Source organism: Theropithecus gelada, chromosome 3 (genome assembly GCF_003255815.1).
Source record: "Theropithecus gelada isolate Dixy chromosome 3, Tgel_1.0, whole genome shotgun sequence".
Lineage (NCBI taxonomy): Eukaryota > Metazoa > Chordata > Mammalia > Primates > Cercopithecidae > Theropithecus > Theropithecus gelada.
Window position 1 is genome coordinate 36963003 of NC_037670.1, and position 13220 is coordinate 36976222.

A 13220-nucleotide genomic window follows, 5' to 3' on the forward strand; every position below is an offset into this window, starting at 1 on the left:
GAGACAGAGTCTCGCTCTGTCGCCCAGGCTGGAGCGCAGTGGTGCTATCTCGGCTCACTGCAAGCTCCACCTCCCGGGTTCACGCCTTTCTGCTGCCTCAGCCTCCCGAGTAGCTGGGACTACAGGCGCCTGCCACCACGCACGGCTAATTTTTTGTATTTTTGTTAGAGACAGGATTTCACCGTGTTAGCCAGGATGGTCTCAGTCTTCTGACCTCGTGAGCCACCGCTCCTGGCCTTTTTTTTTTTTTTTTAAACGGGAACAGAAATACCATCTATTTGTTTCTTTACAGAGAAGTGGTATAAGGAAGTATGTTCTGGCCGGGCACGGTGGCTCATGCTGTAATCCCAGCACTTTCGGAGGCCGAGGCGGGTGGATCACCTGAGGTCAGGAGTTCAAGACCAGCCTGGCCAACCTGGCGTGGTGGCACACACCTGTAGTCCCAGCTACTTGGGAGGCTGAAGCAGGAGAATCGCTTGAACCCCGGAGGTGGAGGTTGCAGTGAGGCGAGTTCGCTCCATTGCACTCCAGCCTGGGTGACAGAACGAGACTCATCTCAAAAAAAAAAAAAAGAAGTATATTCTAAGCCCTTGAATTGATCTTGGCTTTCTTCATTATTTTTACAAGTAAAAATAAAAACTTTGATATTTCTGATGTTCTGAGATATTATAGGAATGATACTACTTGGATTCAGCTTTCTGAGAAGCCTGGTATTTTCATAGTCTTAATATGAGTAAGAGAATTATGATCTTGGTACTGGATCTAAGGCAGAGGTATTGAAGCTGTTTTAATATTGCTTGAGATAGGACAGAACTTCAGAGTAAAATAAATTTGTATAGACAATCTGTTCAATCTGTTCGAATTAAGTTGTTGAGATGTATATTTGAATCTTAAGACTACTAATTTATGTTGTATCTGTCTTTTACCAAATATATGTGTACTTCTTTTAATAAGCCAAAACATATGCAACTTTTACTAATTCTTCCCCAGTGGTTCTTTTGGAAAATGATTAAATCTTGTGTCTCACATTTTGACATATCTATTGCATTTAAAAGATAAGGTCGATCATGCTGCTTCTCAAACTGAGATATCCATTTGAGTTACCCGAGGCCCTTGGAAAACAATCGTTGTGAGTCTGCATGGGGGCCTGAGTCCCAGGTGGTGTTGACTCTGCTGGTGCACAGATCTATTTTGAGTAGTAGACTCTAGTAGTGTCTCCTGCCTTCCATATGGTGCAATTTGCGGCATTGAGACAGGAAATAAGAAACTGAAAAGGAAAACCATTCTTACCTTTGGTGTTATTGTTCTTGGTATATTACAGATACCAACAAGTGTGAGTGAATCCTGAGACATCTACCTACTGAGCTTTTCTTTCCTCAAATTCACAACTCAAGACCAAGGAGATTGAAAAACTCTTACAGTTTCCCTGCATGTTTTCATTTGTGCCCCTATTTCCTGTCATTAACATGGTAGTGTAGTCAACTCCTGCTATCCTATAAAAGCTAATTATTACAGTATAGAGGAATTTTGTAAGCCATAGCCATTAGTAGCTTGAAATACCAATAGTGGGAGTATTTATACCATGGCAATTGGCATACACTATAACTCAAGAGTGTTCTATTTTTCTAGACAGTGCCAGTTTCCCAGCATACTCCTGTCTCTTATTCAGCAAGAAAAAGAACTTCCCCCTTTTTTTCCAATACAGGACATGATATCCCGAGTTTTGAGCTTCTTGTTAGTAGTGTGTTGAACACTAACCACGCAGCTCAGCGAAGAGCAAGTTTATTCCCATAACAAACAGGAAACAAAGATTGAGGAAAAACCATAGCGGTACCCTTTTGTGAATGTTCCTTAACACTGTCACAGGAGTCCTGATTAGTCTAAATACTTTACAAGTAAATCTCCCTCCTTCAGGTGGCACTTTATAAACAATCTTTCATCATGGAGAGATGAGAATTGGGTCAGGTATAATTAGAATGACAGATGTATTGGCTAGCCTTAGAGAATTAACGCAATTCAGTAAAAAGGCTAGCCAACTGCGGATATCTTCTAGAGACTTCCGTGACAAATTAACACCCATCATCTTGTACTGAAGCAGTGCTTTCATTAACATGCACAGCTGTTTGCATCATCTTTGTTTGTATTTCAATCCATATTTGGAGCTTAAGTGAGATTTGTCATAAGACTTCAGTTCAAGCTTGCTTGCCTGATTTCACATGCTTCTATTTAGTAAAATATGATTACTAGGTCATAAATATTTGATAATTTATTGCCTTATTAGAGTAATTTTCTAAACATGTTTTTTGATGACTGCTTGCTACTATGTACAAGAACACGATAAATGTTCTTTTCTATTGAAAGTACATGGTTCCAGAATTGGGAAAAACATGTTCTTAAAAAATAACCAGTTTTCTAGTGTGTTGACTTTTAAAAATTTTTCAATAGAATCAAATGCAAATATTGTCTACTTATTTTTCAACAAAATACACGTTTGATTTTAATAACAGGCTCATTAAATGTCATTAAATGTCACCGTATAGTAATACTTAGAATTGCAGCAGTAACTTAGGCTAAAAAAGTAAAGTTGTTATAAACTACATTGCCTTTTTCATTGTTAATGGATTAAGTGATTAGACAGACATATGTGTTAATTATATAAACATTTATATAAATATGTAAATTGTATATTGTATATAATATATAAATTATATTTATAAATTATAAAGTTTATTTGAAATATTTAAGTTCTGTATACTTAGTGGATTTTAATACTTATGTCCTTGTTTTCATTTTATTCCACTGTTACGTTAAGGAAGTAACTTATTACATAAATAAATTATATTTGCCTTACATTTGCCCTTTTTACTCTACTTAAAATTGGACAAAAAGAGTTCAAGATATAGAATTTCTCTCAGAAAGGAGAAATATTTTTATTATGCGAAGTTTAAGTAGATATTCTTGTAGAATATGGAGAAAATAATGCTATAAAATGTTGCCTTTTTAAAAAACTTCAGAAAATATAGTTCTCTCTGAATAACTCTAATTTGATTGTGGCTGCTTTCCCAAAATTTGTAAATTTAAAATGTATACATTACATGTAATATAGTTTTATTTCACATACATTCCAGTAGGCTGAGAATACTTGAAATTCAATGATTAAAAACGAAATAATAATAACCAGCTTTACTTTATTCTAAAATATATCTTTACTGGTTTATTAAAAACAACTTATTTAGGCCAGGAGCGGTGACTGACACCTGTAATTCCAGAACTTTGGGAGGCTGAGGCAGGTGGATCACCTGAGGGTCGGGAGTTCAAGACCAGCGTGACCAACATGGAGACACCCCGTGTCTACTAAAAATACAAAATTAGCCAGGTGTGGTGGCGCATGCCTGTAATCCCAGCTACTCGGGAGGCTGAGGCAGGAGAATCGTTCGAACCTGAGGGCCGGAGGTTGCAGTGAGCCGAGATCGCGCCATTGCACTCCAGCCTGGGCAACAAGTGCGAAACTCTGTCTCAAAAAAAAAAAAAAAAGGGCCGGGCGCGGTGGCTCACGCCTGTAATCCCAGCACTTTGGGAGGCCGAGGCGGGCGGATCACAAGCTCACGAGATCGAGACCACGGTGAAACCCCGTCTCTACTAAAAAAAAATACAAAAAAAAATTAGCCGGGCGCGGTTGTGGGCGCCTGTAGTCCCAGCTACTCGGGAGGCTGAGGCAGGAGAATGGCGTGAACCCGGGAGGCGGAGCTTGCAGTGAGCCCAGATCGCGCCACTGCACTCCAGCCTGGGCGACAGAGCGAGACTCCGTCTCAAAAAAAAAAAAAAAACCAAATTATTTGCTAATGTGTTAACTTTGCTTCGTAAGAAGGCATTGTAATTATCGTACATTTGAAAAGTGGAGATTTTCTCCCCATACTGGTTGCCAGTTTCACAACTGTGTTCATTCTAAATTTCTTAAAACATGTAAAATTAGCTTTCTAACCTTGGTTGTCCACAATTTCAGTCCAATTTGAAATACCTATTCAGAACTAATTTTTTGTGATTGAGCATTATTTTTTAAACAGTGAATTTCATAATCATTTTATATAATCCAGGGAGCTCTGGCTTAGTTCTGTGTTATTTTGTATTATATTGATTTTTAGAAAATGGAATATAGTGTTGACACCAGCACAAATCTCAGCAAGGGCCTACCTTACAAAGATAAAATGCATAGAGTTTGATTAGGAGCAGATAACTTTACTTTGTGTTTCATAGACACCAGCATTTCAGTGTATTAAATGCCATTTTGTCTTGAAGAATGAGTAGAGTTTTTATAAAAGAAGGCATAATGCTTCCTTGCCAGTAGAATTCAGCTAAGTGAATATCAGAAAAGCTATTTGTGATCTTGAAAGTTTAAGAAATTCAGCATGAATAAAGGATTGTGGTTCGTTAGATATCCGTATAAGTCTTTGCCTGTGTTTCTATCTAACATTTCTCTTTAAGAAATATTCTTGCTTTTATTTTTCTGAACAAATTTTCTCCATTATTATCTGATATTTACTTTGAACAGAAAGGTAGATTGTAAATCAAAAAATAAGTTTGATTTCAAAAATGATTTCAAAATGTTAGTTTTCTTAGTATTTTACATTTTGAGAAGAGAATAAAGATAAGGCAGATAAAGAGGTTTTTGTTTTTCCTTAAATTTGTTTTTCTTTTCAACTTTATTTTTAATTGGCATAATAATTATATATGGTATACATTTTGAAGATACGGTTTTAATTTTCACAGGAATCCTATTTGGGTTTAGTTACATAAGGTCTAATTTTGCATCCTCTACATTTAGTGACTGATGTATATATTTCTACTGAGTGATAATAGTAATTAATGTGAAACAGGTTTTTTGCTGATGTTTTTAGAAGTTTCTGTAGATTAGGAAGGAAGAAATTATGCTCTTGAGAAAAATAGAAAATGTAAACATAAGCATTTGAACTCTCTCGAGATATTTTTATCTTCTGTGAAACTAGATGCAGCTTATTGAAGATGTGTTTCAGGTCTCAGTGCTCTAAAACTCTTCTAGTTGGTGAGCATCTTGATTGGTTAGATCTCTCATTAATACCCCATTGCTAGAGAGGGATGTAAAGGAAATTTTCTCAACCTGATTATTTCCAAATCCTTCAATCTGTGAGTCAAGGAAAGAGACAAGGTTAGAATTCATAGGCAAACTGAAAAATCAATATTCCTACATTATTGTTATTTGTGTTTTTCTTTTTTTGAGACTGAGTCTCACTCTGTCGCCCACGGTGTCGTGCAGTGGCGCTATTTTGGCCCACTGCAACCTACACTTCCCGGGTTCAAGTGATTCCAGTGCCTCAGCCTCCCGAGTAGCTGAGATTACATGTGCACGCCACCACACCCAGCTAATTTTTGTATTTTTAGTAGAGACAGGGTTTCACCAGGTTGGACACGTTGGTCTTGAACTCCTGACCTCAGGTGATCCACCCGCCTCGACCTCCCAAAGTGCTGGGATTACAGGCGTGAGCCACCATGCCCGGCTTCCTATATTATTTTTTTAATGTGGGCTTTTTAAAATCTTTTCAGTAGCGAAGACTTGACACCAAACCAAATGTCCATCAATGATAGACTGGATTAAGAAAATGTGGCACATATACACCATGGAATACTATGCAGCCATAAAAAAGGATGAATTCATGTCCTTTGCAGGGACATGGATGAAGCTGGAAACCATCATTCTCAGCAAACTATCACAAGGACAGAAAACCAGACACCGCATATTCTCACTCGTAGGTGGGAATTGAACAATGAGATCACTTGGACACAGGGTGGGGAACATCACACACCAGGGCCTATCAGGGAGTTGGGGGCTGGGGGAGGGATAGCATTAGGAGAAATACCCAATGTAAATGATGAGTTGATGGGCACAGCAAACAACATGGCGCGTGTGTACATATGTAACAAACCTGCACGTTGTGCACGTGTACCCTAGAACTTAAAGTATAATAAAAAAGAAAAAAAATTTAAAAATATTTTCTGTGAGACAATTGTAGATTCACATGCAGTTGTGAGAATTAATACAGGCCGGGAATAGTGGCTCACGCCTGTAATCCCAGCACTTTGGGAGGCCGAGGCAGGCGGATCATGAGATCAGGAGATCGAGATCATCCTGGCTAACACCGTGAAACCCCATCTCTACAAAAAAATATAAAAAAATTAGCCGGGCATGGTGGCGGTCGCCTATAGTCCCAGCTACTCAGGAGGCTGAGGCAGGAGAATGGCATGAACCCGGGAGGTGGAGCTTGCAGTGAGCGGAGATAGTGCCACTGCCCTGAAGCCTGGGCAACAGAGCGAGACTCCGTCTCAAAAAAAAACAAAAGAATTAATACAAAGAGACCCTGTATAATCTTCACTCAGTACAGTATCACGTCTATGAAGTTGACGTTAATCCCTTAACACAGCTTTAACCTAAGTCTGTGCTGCTGCTTCTCCATGTTCACTTCTGAGACGCACTGGCCATTTTTTGTGTGCCTATTCATACTTTGTGTAAAAGCATTAGCATCATACTTCCCTGGTGCTGACCCTCCCCTCAGTCCCAGCTTCTCCCAGAGTAGGCTAAGATTCTCTTTTCTACCACATGGAAAATTGTTGTGGAATAATAAAGGGTTAGCAAAAAGGTCAGAGAAAACAAGCAGTTGTATTCCCTTTCCCCGTAGTAGAGTGGGAATATAATTATGAGTGATGGAGGATACGTTATCCATTCCTTTCCCAGTCCTCTCTGAAATCAGCTTTACTGCTTGTGGGAAGTTGATATTCTCATTATATCCCTGAGGGAAAGTGTTGGGAAGGGGAGGTGATGGAGACTCAGGGTTGCTGACAATTGGGAGAATTATAACGAGAAGCTCTTTTTCACCAGGAGAGGGGTTGCATGTTAAGAGAAGGCCTGTCTGCTCCTCCTCCATGTCAGCAGTTGAGAACCAGTCGGACAAGGTAGCTGTCTTTTAGAGATTCAGAAGTAACAAAGGCACACTGTCAGTCCTGTTCTTCCAGCCTCACATACGTCTTCTCCATACGTTACGTATTTGGCATTAAATTAACATACAGTGTTACACCCAATACACCCATTCCTGACCACATTATCTCAGAGAGCCTTTTGTATTTGAGTATTGTGGGATCTTTTGCTATTGCCCGTGATGCCCACTTGGACTCCACCAAGGCCGTGAAACTCTTGGGGGCCATTCAAAGTCAAGAGCACCAACTACCCCTAACAGGATTGGGAGAACCAAGCAACACTCCCCAAATAGGGATTATCTCACTCTTCTTGGCCTTTATGAAGGGAAGGAGTTAAGACTCTTAAAGCTGGAGACTCCAGCAAGAGTTGTAGGCTCAACGTGTAGCTTATACTATTTACTTAATTAACATGTAAATGGATTTTGAGTTCTGAATGCTTGTTCTAGTTGATTGGGGCTCATTTGGCCTGGTTTCTACGAATTAGCTATAACAAACGGTTTCATAGTTGTTACAGAATGAGGCAGAAGAAAATAAAAATGAATGTGGCATTGTGTTTTACTAATGATATAGGAAAATGTTAATATAATGTCATTTAGGTTCTGGACTGGGGAGATTTTGCCTTTATCATAAGTAAGAAATTGTTGCGAGGTCACTCACAAGGGCGCATATTTATCATGAACCATCTCCTTCGATCAACATTCTTTTATCCCATTACTTGACTTGCACCCACCCAAAATTCTACCACTTGTATGTAATATGTAGACTCATAAAGACAAGGTTGGTGCATCTACAGAGCCATGATGTGCACTGTGAGGCCCGTGACACACATCTATAAGAAGACACATATTTGGTACTCTAAGATGATACTTTTTTTAAATGCCAAAATGTGAGGGTCAGCATAAATTGCCAAGGCACGGTGAATTTTGTTGCCAATGCTCCTGTGACTATGGGGTGAAGGGATTCTGTGCCTCCCTTGGTAGCAGTGGCCACAGTGCTTGCAATCCCAATGCCAATTCCCGGCGCAGTGCAGGCTTAGGAGGCACTGCTGCCTTGAAGTCTTGTTGGAATTAACACTGCCTGAGTAAGAGATTAATAATGTGTTTTGCTGTGTCTTAGAAACATTAAAGAGCATGTGGCATGAATACGTACACATTGGTGAAGGAAATACAGAGAAGGAAAGCAAAGTGTAGATGTTTGTTACAACTGAAGATAAGCTCTGGCAGCAGAGACCACTGCTGGCTATAGTTGATGGGGGTCCTCACATCTAGGCATGGCTTTGAGCTTCACAGTCCAGAAGCTGCTCTGTCAGTAACTTAGAGGGGATATGGCCCCTAGAACCAGTTCACTTTTAATAAATCAGGGTGCCAGTCCTTTAATTTTGGAAGATAAATAAAATTGCAAAGTAGATGGGATTTATATGTCAACAAGTTGGCTAGTTTTCATCCTACAAGACTATTGTATACAGAAAATCAAAGACATGCTTTGGGAACATGGACTTTGAAAGCAGCGGTACTGAGTGAGATGGCCTTAATGATGGATGATAACGAGGTTGATGCTTTTGTAACCATGTTTCCATCTGAAAACCACATGAAGAGAGCCAGGTCATCTTAGTGCTCTTTGCATGGGGCATTTCTCTTGCAGAGTGTTTGACACCTTCTGGGCTTAGTGCTGACTGTCCCTCCTGTTGACATCATCATGATGGTAGCAACCTCTGGTTTTGCCAGGACTTTATTACATCTACTGAAAGAGCAACATGTGTAGGGAAGTAAAACAATAGTTAGTCCCCATTTGTATTGACATTGTGGATCCTTGTCTTTGATTGGCTAACTAGAATCAGTCTGTTGAAGGACCAGTTGCAGTGACTCACGCCTGTAATCCCAGCACTTAGGGAGGCTGAAGTGGGCACATCACTTGAGGCCAGGAGTTCAAGACCAGCCTGACCAACCTGGTGAAACCCTGTCTCTACTAAAAATACAAAAAAATTAGCCAGGCTTGGTGGTACAGGGGTAATCCCAGCTGCTTGGGAGGCTGAGGCACAAGAATCACTTGAACTCAGGAGGTGGAGGTTGCAGTCAAGATTGTGCCACTGCACTCCAGCCTGGGCGACAGTGCAAGACCCTGTGTCAAAAAAAGAAAAAAAGAATCAGTCTGTTGACTATCCCTAACTTGGAAGTTCTGGGTGATGCATGGCTTTCATCTTTTAGAAAGGTGTTTTTTCCTCTGTCATGTTAGTAAAACTAAGAAGACATCTGTGTGTGCTAAGGCATCAGCCTAGCAAGGACAGGGCACAAACCCAGAGGGAGAATTGGGCTGTTGTTTCACTTCCAGTGAAAATGGGATATACATGGGAGGTAGAATTATAAGTCTACTCAGGGTTGACTTTATACATGTAATTGGAGGGGTCACTGATTGACTTTGAGGTAATCGGGTGAGTGAAACCGATCTTGGGGAGGGTGGCAAGACATGTTGACAGGTAAGATATGTTTTAATTTACGTAAAACAGTGCATGGTGTGTATTAAGAAGTTAGAGCTGGTTGACTATGTTTTATTGTTTGCAACATTACTGCCCAAGGGTCAGGTAAATATACAAAATATACAAATAATACAGATTTTTAATACATAAATTTCAATTAAGTAGCATAATTAAATAATATGTTGTTATAGTTGTACTTAATGCATATGTAATTAAATATATTCAAATACAAATTTTTAATATATAAATATCAATTAAATAGCAGAATTAATACATTGTTATAGATGTATTTCATGCATATGTAATTAAATTATTAAAATATATAATATAACATGTTAATACATATTTTAATATACAAATAAAATGGTCTTAAATTGGAGTTAAGACCATTTATATTGGTACATATTTTAATATGCAAATGAATGATCTTAAGTTAGAGTTAATGTCATTGAGTATAAGTCACATTTACAGATATGACATACATTTCTAGATAAAGTCAATGAACAGACAGCCTCCAAAACCTGGAAAACATTCAAAATATATGCAATTAATTTTATACTTGAGTTAAGGCAGTCATTTGTTAAGGAAAGCAATCAGATGTTTGTGAGGGCTTAAACTTTCGCTTCATAACCAAAGCAGTTTCCTTACATGAAAGTTGACTTCTTAAAAGAGAAGTTTATTTTTTATAATGGAGAATTGTTTTGATGTGCAGACACCTTCCGTCATTTCATACTCATCTTAAAAGCAGCCAAATGATCTTTTCACCTTTGGCCAGAATCCTTTTATTACTACCGAGTCCTGCACTCATTAAACCAGATGAGAATGCATGCTCTGAGAGGTAAATCTCTAGTCCTGGTGGGCAGTTAAATTCCTCAGTAAATGTTTGGTAGATGCTGCCTAATAAACCCAGTCCAGGTTGCCACTGGGAGGATTAAAAGAAGTAAACGTGTGTACATGAACAGAGAGACAGTGCCTTTTCATGCTAAATGTGGTTCCCCACATCTCCTCTGATTAGAGGTGTGCTCTGAACAAGCCGAGACGGGGCCATGCCGAGCAATGATCTCCCGCTGGTACTTTGATGTGACTGAAGGGAAGTGTGCCCCATTCTTTTACGGCGGATGTGGCGGCAACCGGAACAACTTTGACACAGAAGAGTACTGCATGGCCGTGTGTGGCAGCGTCAGTAAGTGGACCCTTCTTCGAGCCTGGCCACCTTTCGTCTCTCTCGCCACTGACTCTGCTCTTTGTAACAGATTGGTTTTCCTGGTTCTTGGGAATGGGCCTGTTGCTACCACTAACCACATTTCTGTCCACTTCTCTAATTGCTCAGTCTCCTCAGTATGTTCAATCATGAGCACACCTCTCCGTCTTTCCCTAATAAAGCATGGCCATGGATGTGTTCTCTTCCTAGCTGTAGCAGATATGTCTTGCAATCCAGAGGGACTTTTGAGTGCTTCTCTTTTACACAAAGCTGAAGTGGCTGTTTTGTCTTCTGCAGCCAGCCGTTTCTGCAAATGCATACTTACGTGTTTGTCTGTGTACATACGTGTTCATGTTTATGCATGTGCACTACCTGTGCAGATACTGTCTACCAGTGGAAGCCTGGCTGATGCAGCTTGAGTTGCATTGATAAGGTGTATGGCTATGATGAATACCTTTAAGTTGGTTCATAACATGTCTTTTATTGTGCTGTTGAGGGAATGTGATTGGATTGAGCTCATGCATCTCAAATGCTGGAGGGTAGACATGCCCGTTTTGCCCCCTGAGCTCAGCACACAGACATTTGCCAGGTCAAACTTCTGCTTCTTCTCCTGAAAGTAAAAGAAAACTTTTGACTTAACGTGAGAAACTTTCAATGGCATAAGGCTCAAGGAACATAATTTTCTTTCCTTCCTTTTTTTTTTTTTTTTTTTTTTAAAGACGGAGTCTCATTCTGCTCAACAGGCTGGAGTGCAGTGGCGTGATCTCGGCTCACTGCAACCTCCGCCTCCCAGGTTCAAGTGATTCTCCTGCCTCAGCCTCCCCAGCAGCTAGGATTACAGGCACATGCCACTGTGCCCAGCTAATTTTTTGTATTTTTGGTAGAGACAAGGTTTCACTATGTTGACCAGGCTGGTCTTGAACTCCTGACCTCAAGTGATCCACCTGCCTCGGCCACCCAAAGTGCCGAGATTACAGGCCTGAGCCACCGCTCCTGGCCAGAACATAATGTTCAAAGTCTTTCTCTTGAACATTAAGCTTTTCATAATTCTGGGGATAAAAATATGAAGTCATGATGACTTAAGTGCACAATGAAATTTTCCCCAAAGAGGTAATTCTCAGGAGGTCCAGTACCAGACATGAGACTTCCATGTCCTTAACAGACTTCCAAGTGAAATTCCCAATTGTGCTTATTTATTTCTTTATTGTTGTTCACGAGTAGGAAGTGTGAACTACTCAAGAAGTAATTAGTCAGCTCAACTTGATAACTAAAGACGAAACTCAGTAACTGTGCATTACTTTTTTGAGAGACTCCTGCCTTTTCTCCGCTGTGTTGCAAGGTGGCAGCCCCATTTCCTGCCTGAGATTCCTAGGGATTACATAAATTGTTTTCCAGCGAGATCATAGGATTAAGCAAAACAACAGAAGGACCTGCACCATTAATAACTCCACTGTAAAGGAGCTCAGGATCTAAGAGGAATCTAATGGAAAAGCTTCTGTTGGTCTCCTGCCATCGCCAGTGAATGAGATGACTGCTTCAGTCCCATGGGTGAACAGGTGTAGGAACTGGTAACCTCAAGAGTTGTTTTTTTTTTTTTTTTTTGTCTGGCTCTGATCGGATGATTGCAGCTTCTGGCTCAAATGACTCCCTTCTTCAGTTTCAAACAAAGCAGTCAATTAGGTCAGGTATTGCGAACACAATGGAGAATTCTGTTGCCTGCAGCCTTTGGAACAAAGGCCTTTTGTTACAGTGATTCTGACTGGTTTAGCGGCTGGGAGAGGTTTCCTGGCAGATTTGCAACTTTTTTCTCCCTTTCCCTGGGTGGATTCATTTTCTGAAATATCATGTATATTTTTTGGTAATAAATTTATTTGGTTTTAATTATTAGCAGTGATGAATTTACTTCAAGAGATTCAAATTATCTCTCCATCTCACCCTAGTACTGCCATCCCTTCCCCTAACACTCTCTCCCTTTGATCAGTTTGGTCTGGGAGCGAGCAGTGGGCACCTGTCCAGGTTGGATGGAGGTGTCCTGGGTGGCACACACTTCGCTGAGGGTTTTGCAAAAGGTAGATGCTCCCAACAGAGAGGTATTAGATAAGGCTAGCTATACCTGATTTTAGAGGGGATAGGTGACAGAATAATGTATGAAGAAAGCAAAGGCTGAAGATCAGTTAGATGGGTGGACAAGAATAAATAGAGAGTATAAGTCTCAGCAAACAGCCAGAGCTGAGAGCCACATGCTGTTCTGTGAATGAGTGAAATAAATGGAGTTTTTGTGAAAAAATGCATCGAAGGGAATTGGGGATATTTGGCACAAAAGAAGGAGCAAGAAATCCTCTTCTGTTAAGAAACCTGTTGTTACTTGGATATACGTATTATCAGAGACAAGATATCCGGCATTCTCAAATGTTAACTTCTTGCAAAAATAGATCTTATGTTAATATGTTCATTTTGGTTTTGTTGGAGAGATCAAACCTAAGGAGTGATTTTGTTTGTTAGGTTGTTTTTTTGTCAGTGGACTCTTGTGCGTTTCAGCCATCA

At 40.0% G+C, this 13220-nt stretch overlaps 1 protein-coding gene across 10 annotated transcripts in view; it reads left to right on the plus strand.

The window, feature by feature from the left end:
* APP (amyloid beta precursor protein) overlaps nt 1-13220 on the plus strand; it is a 288793-nt gene that overhangs the window by 163054 nt on the left and 112519 nt on the right. For 6 of the 10 annotated variants that reach the window (XM_025378883.1, XM_025378884.1, XM_025378887.1 and 3 more), the window contains one exon: nt 10491-10658. The exons of the other annotated variants lie outside the window; for them this stretch is intronic. In XM_025378883.1, the coding sequence (XP_025234668.1) occupies nt 10491-10658 (168 nt within the window). The remainder of the gene's footprint in view (nt 1-10490; nt 10659-13220) is intronic. 10 annotated transcript variants of the gene reach the window in all.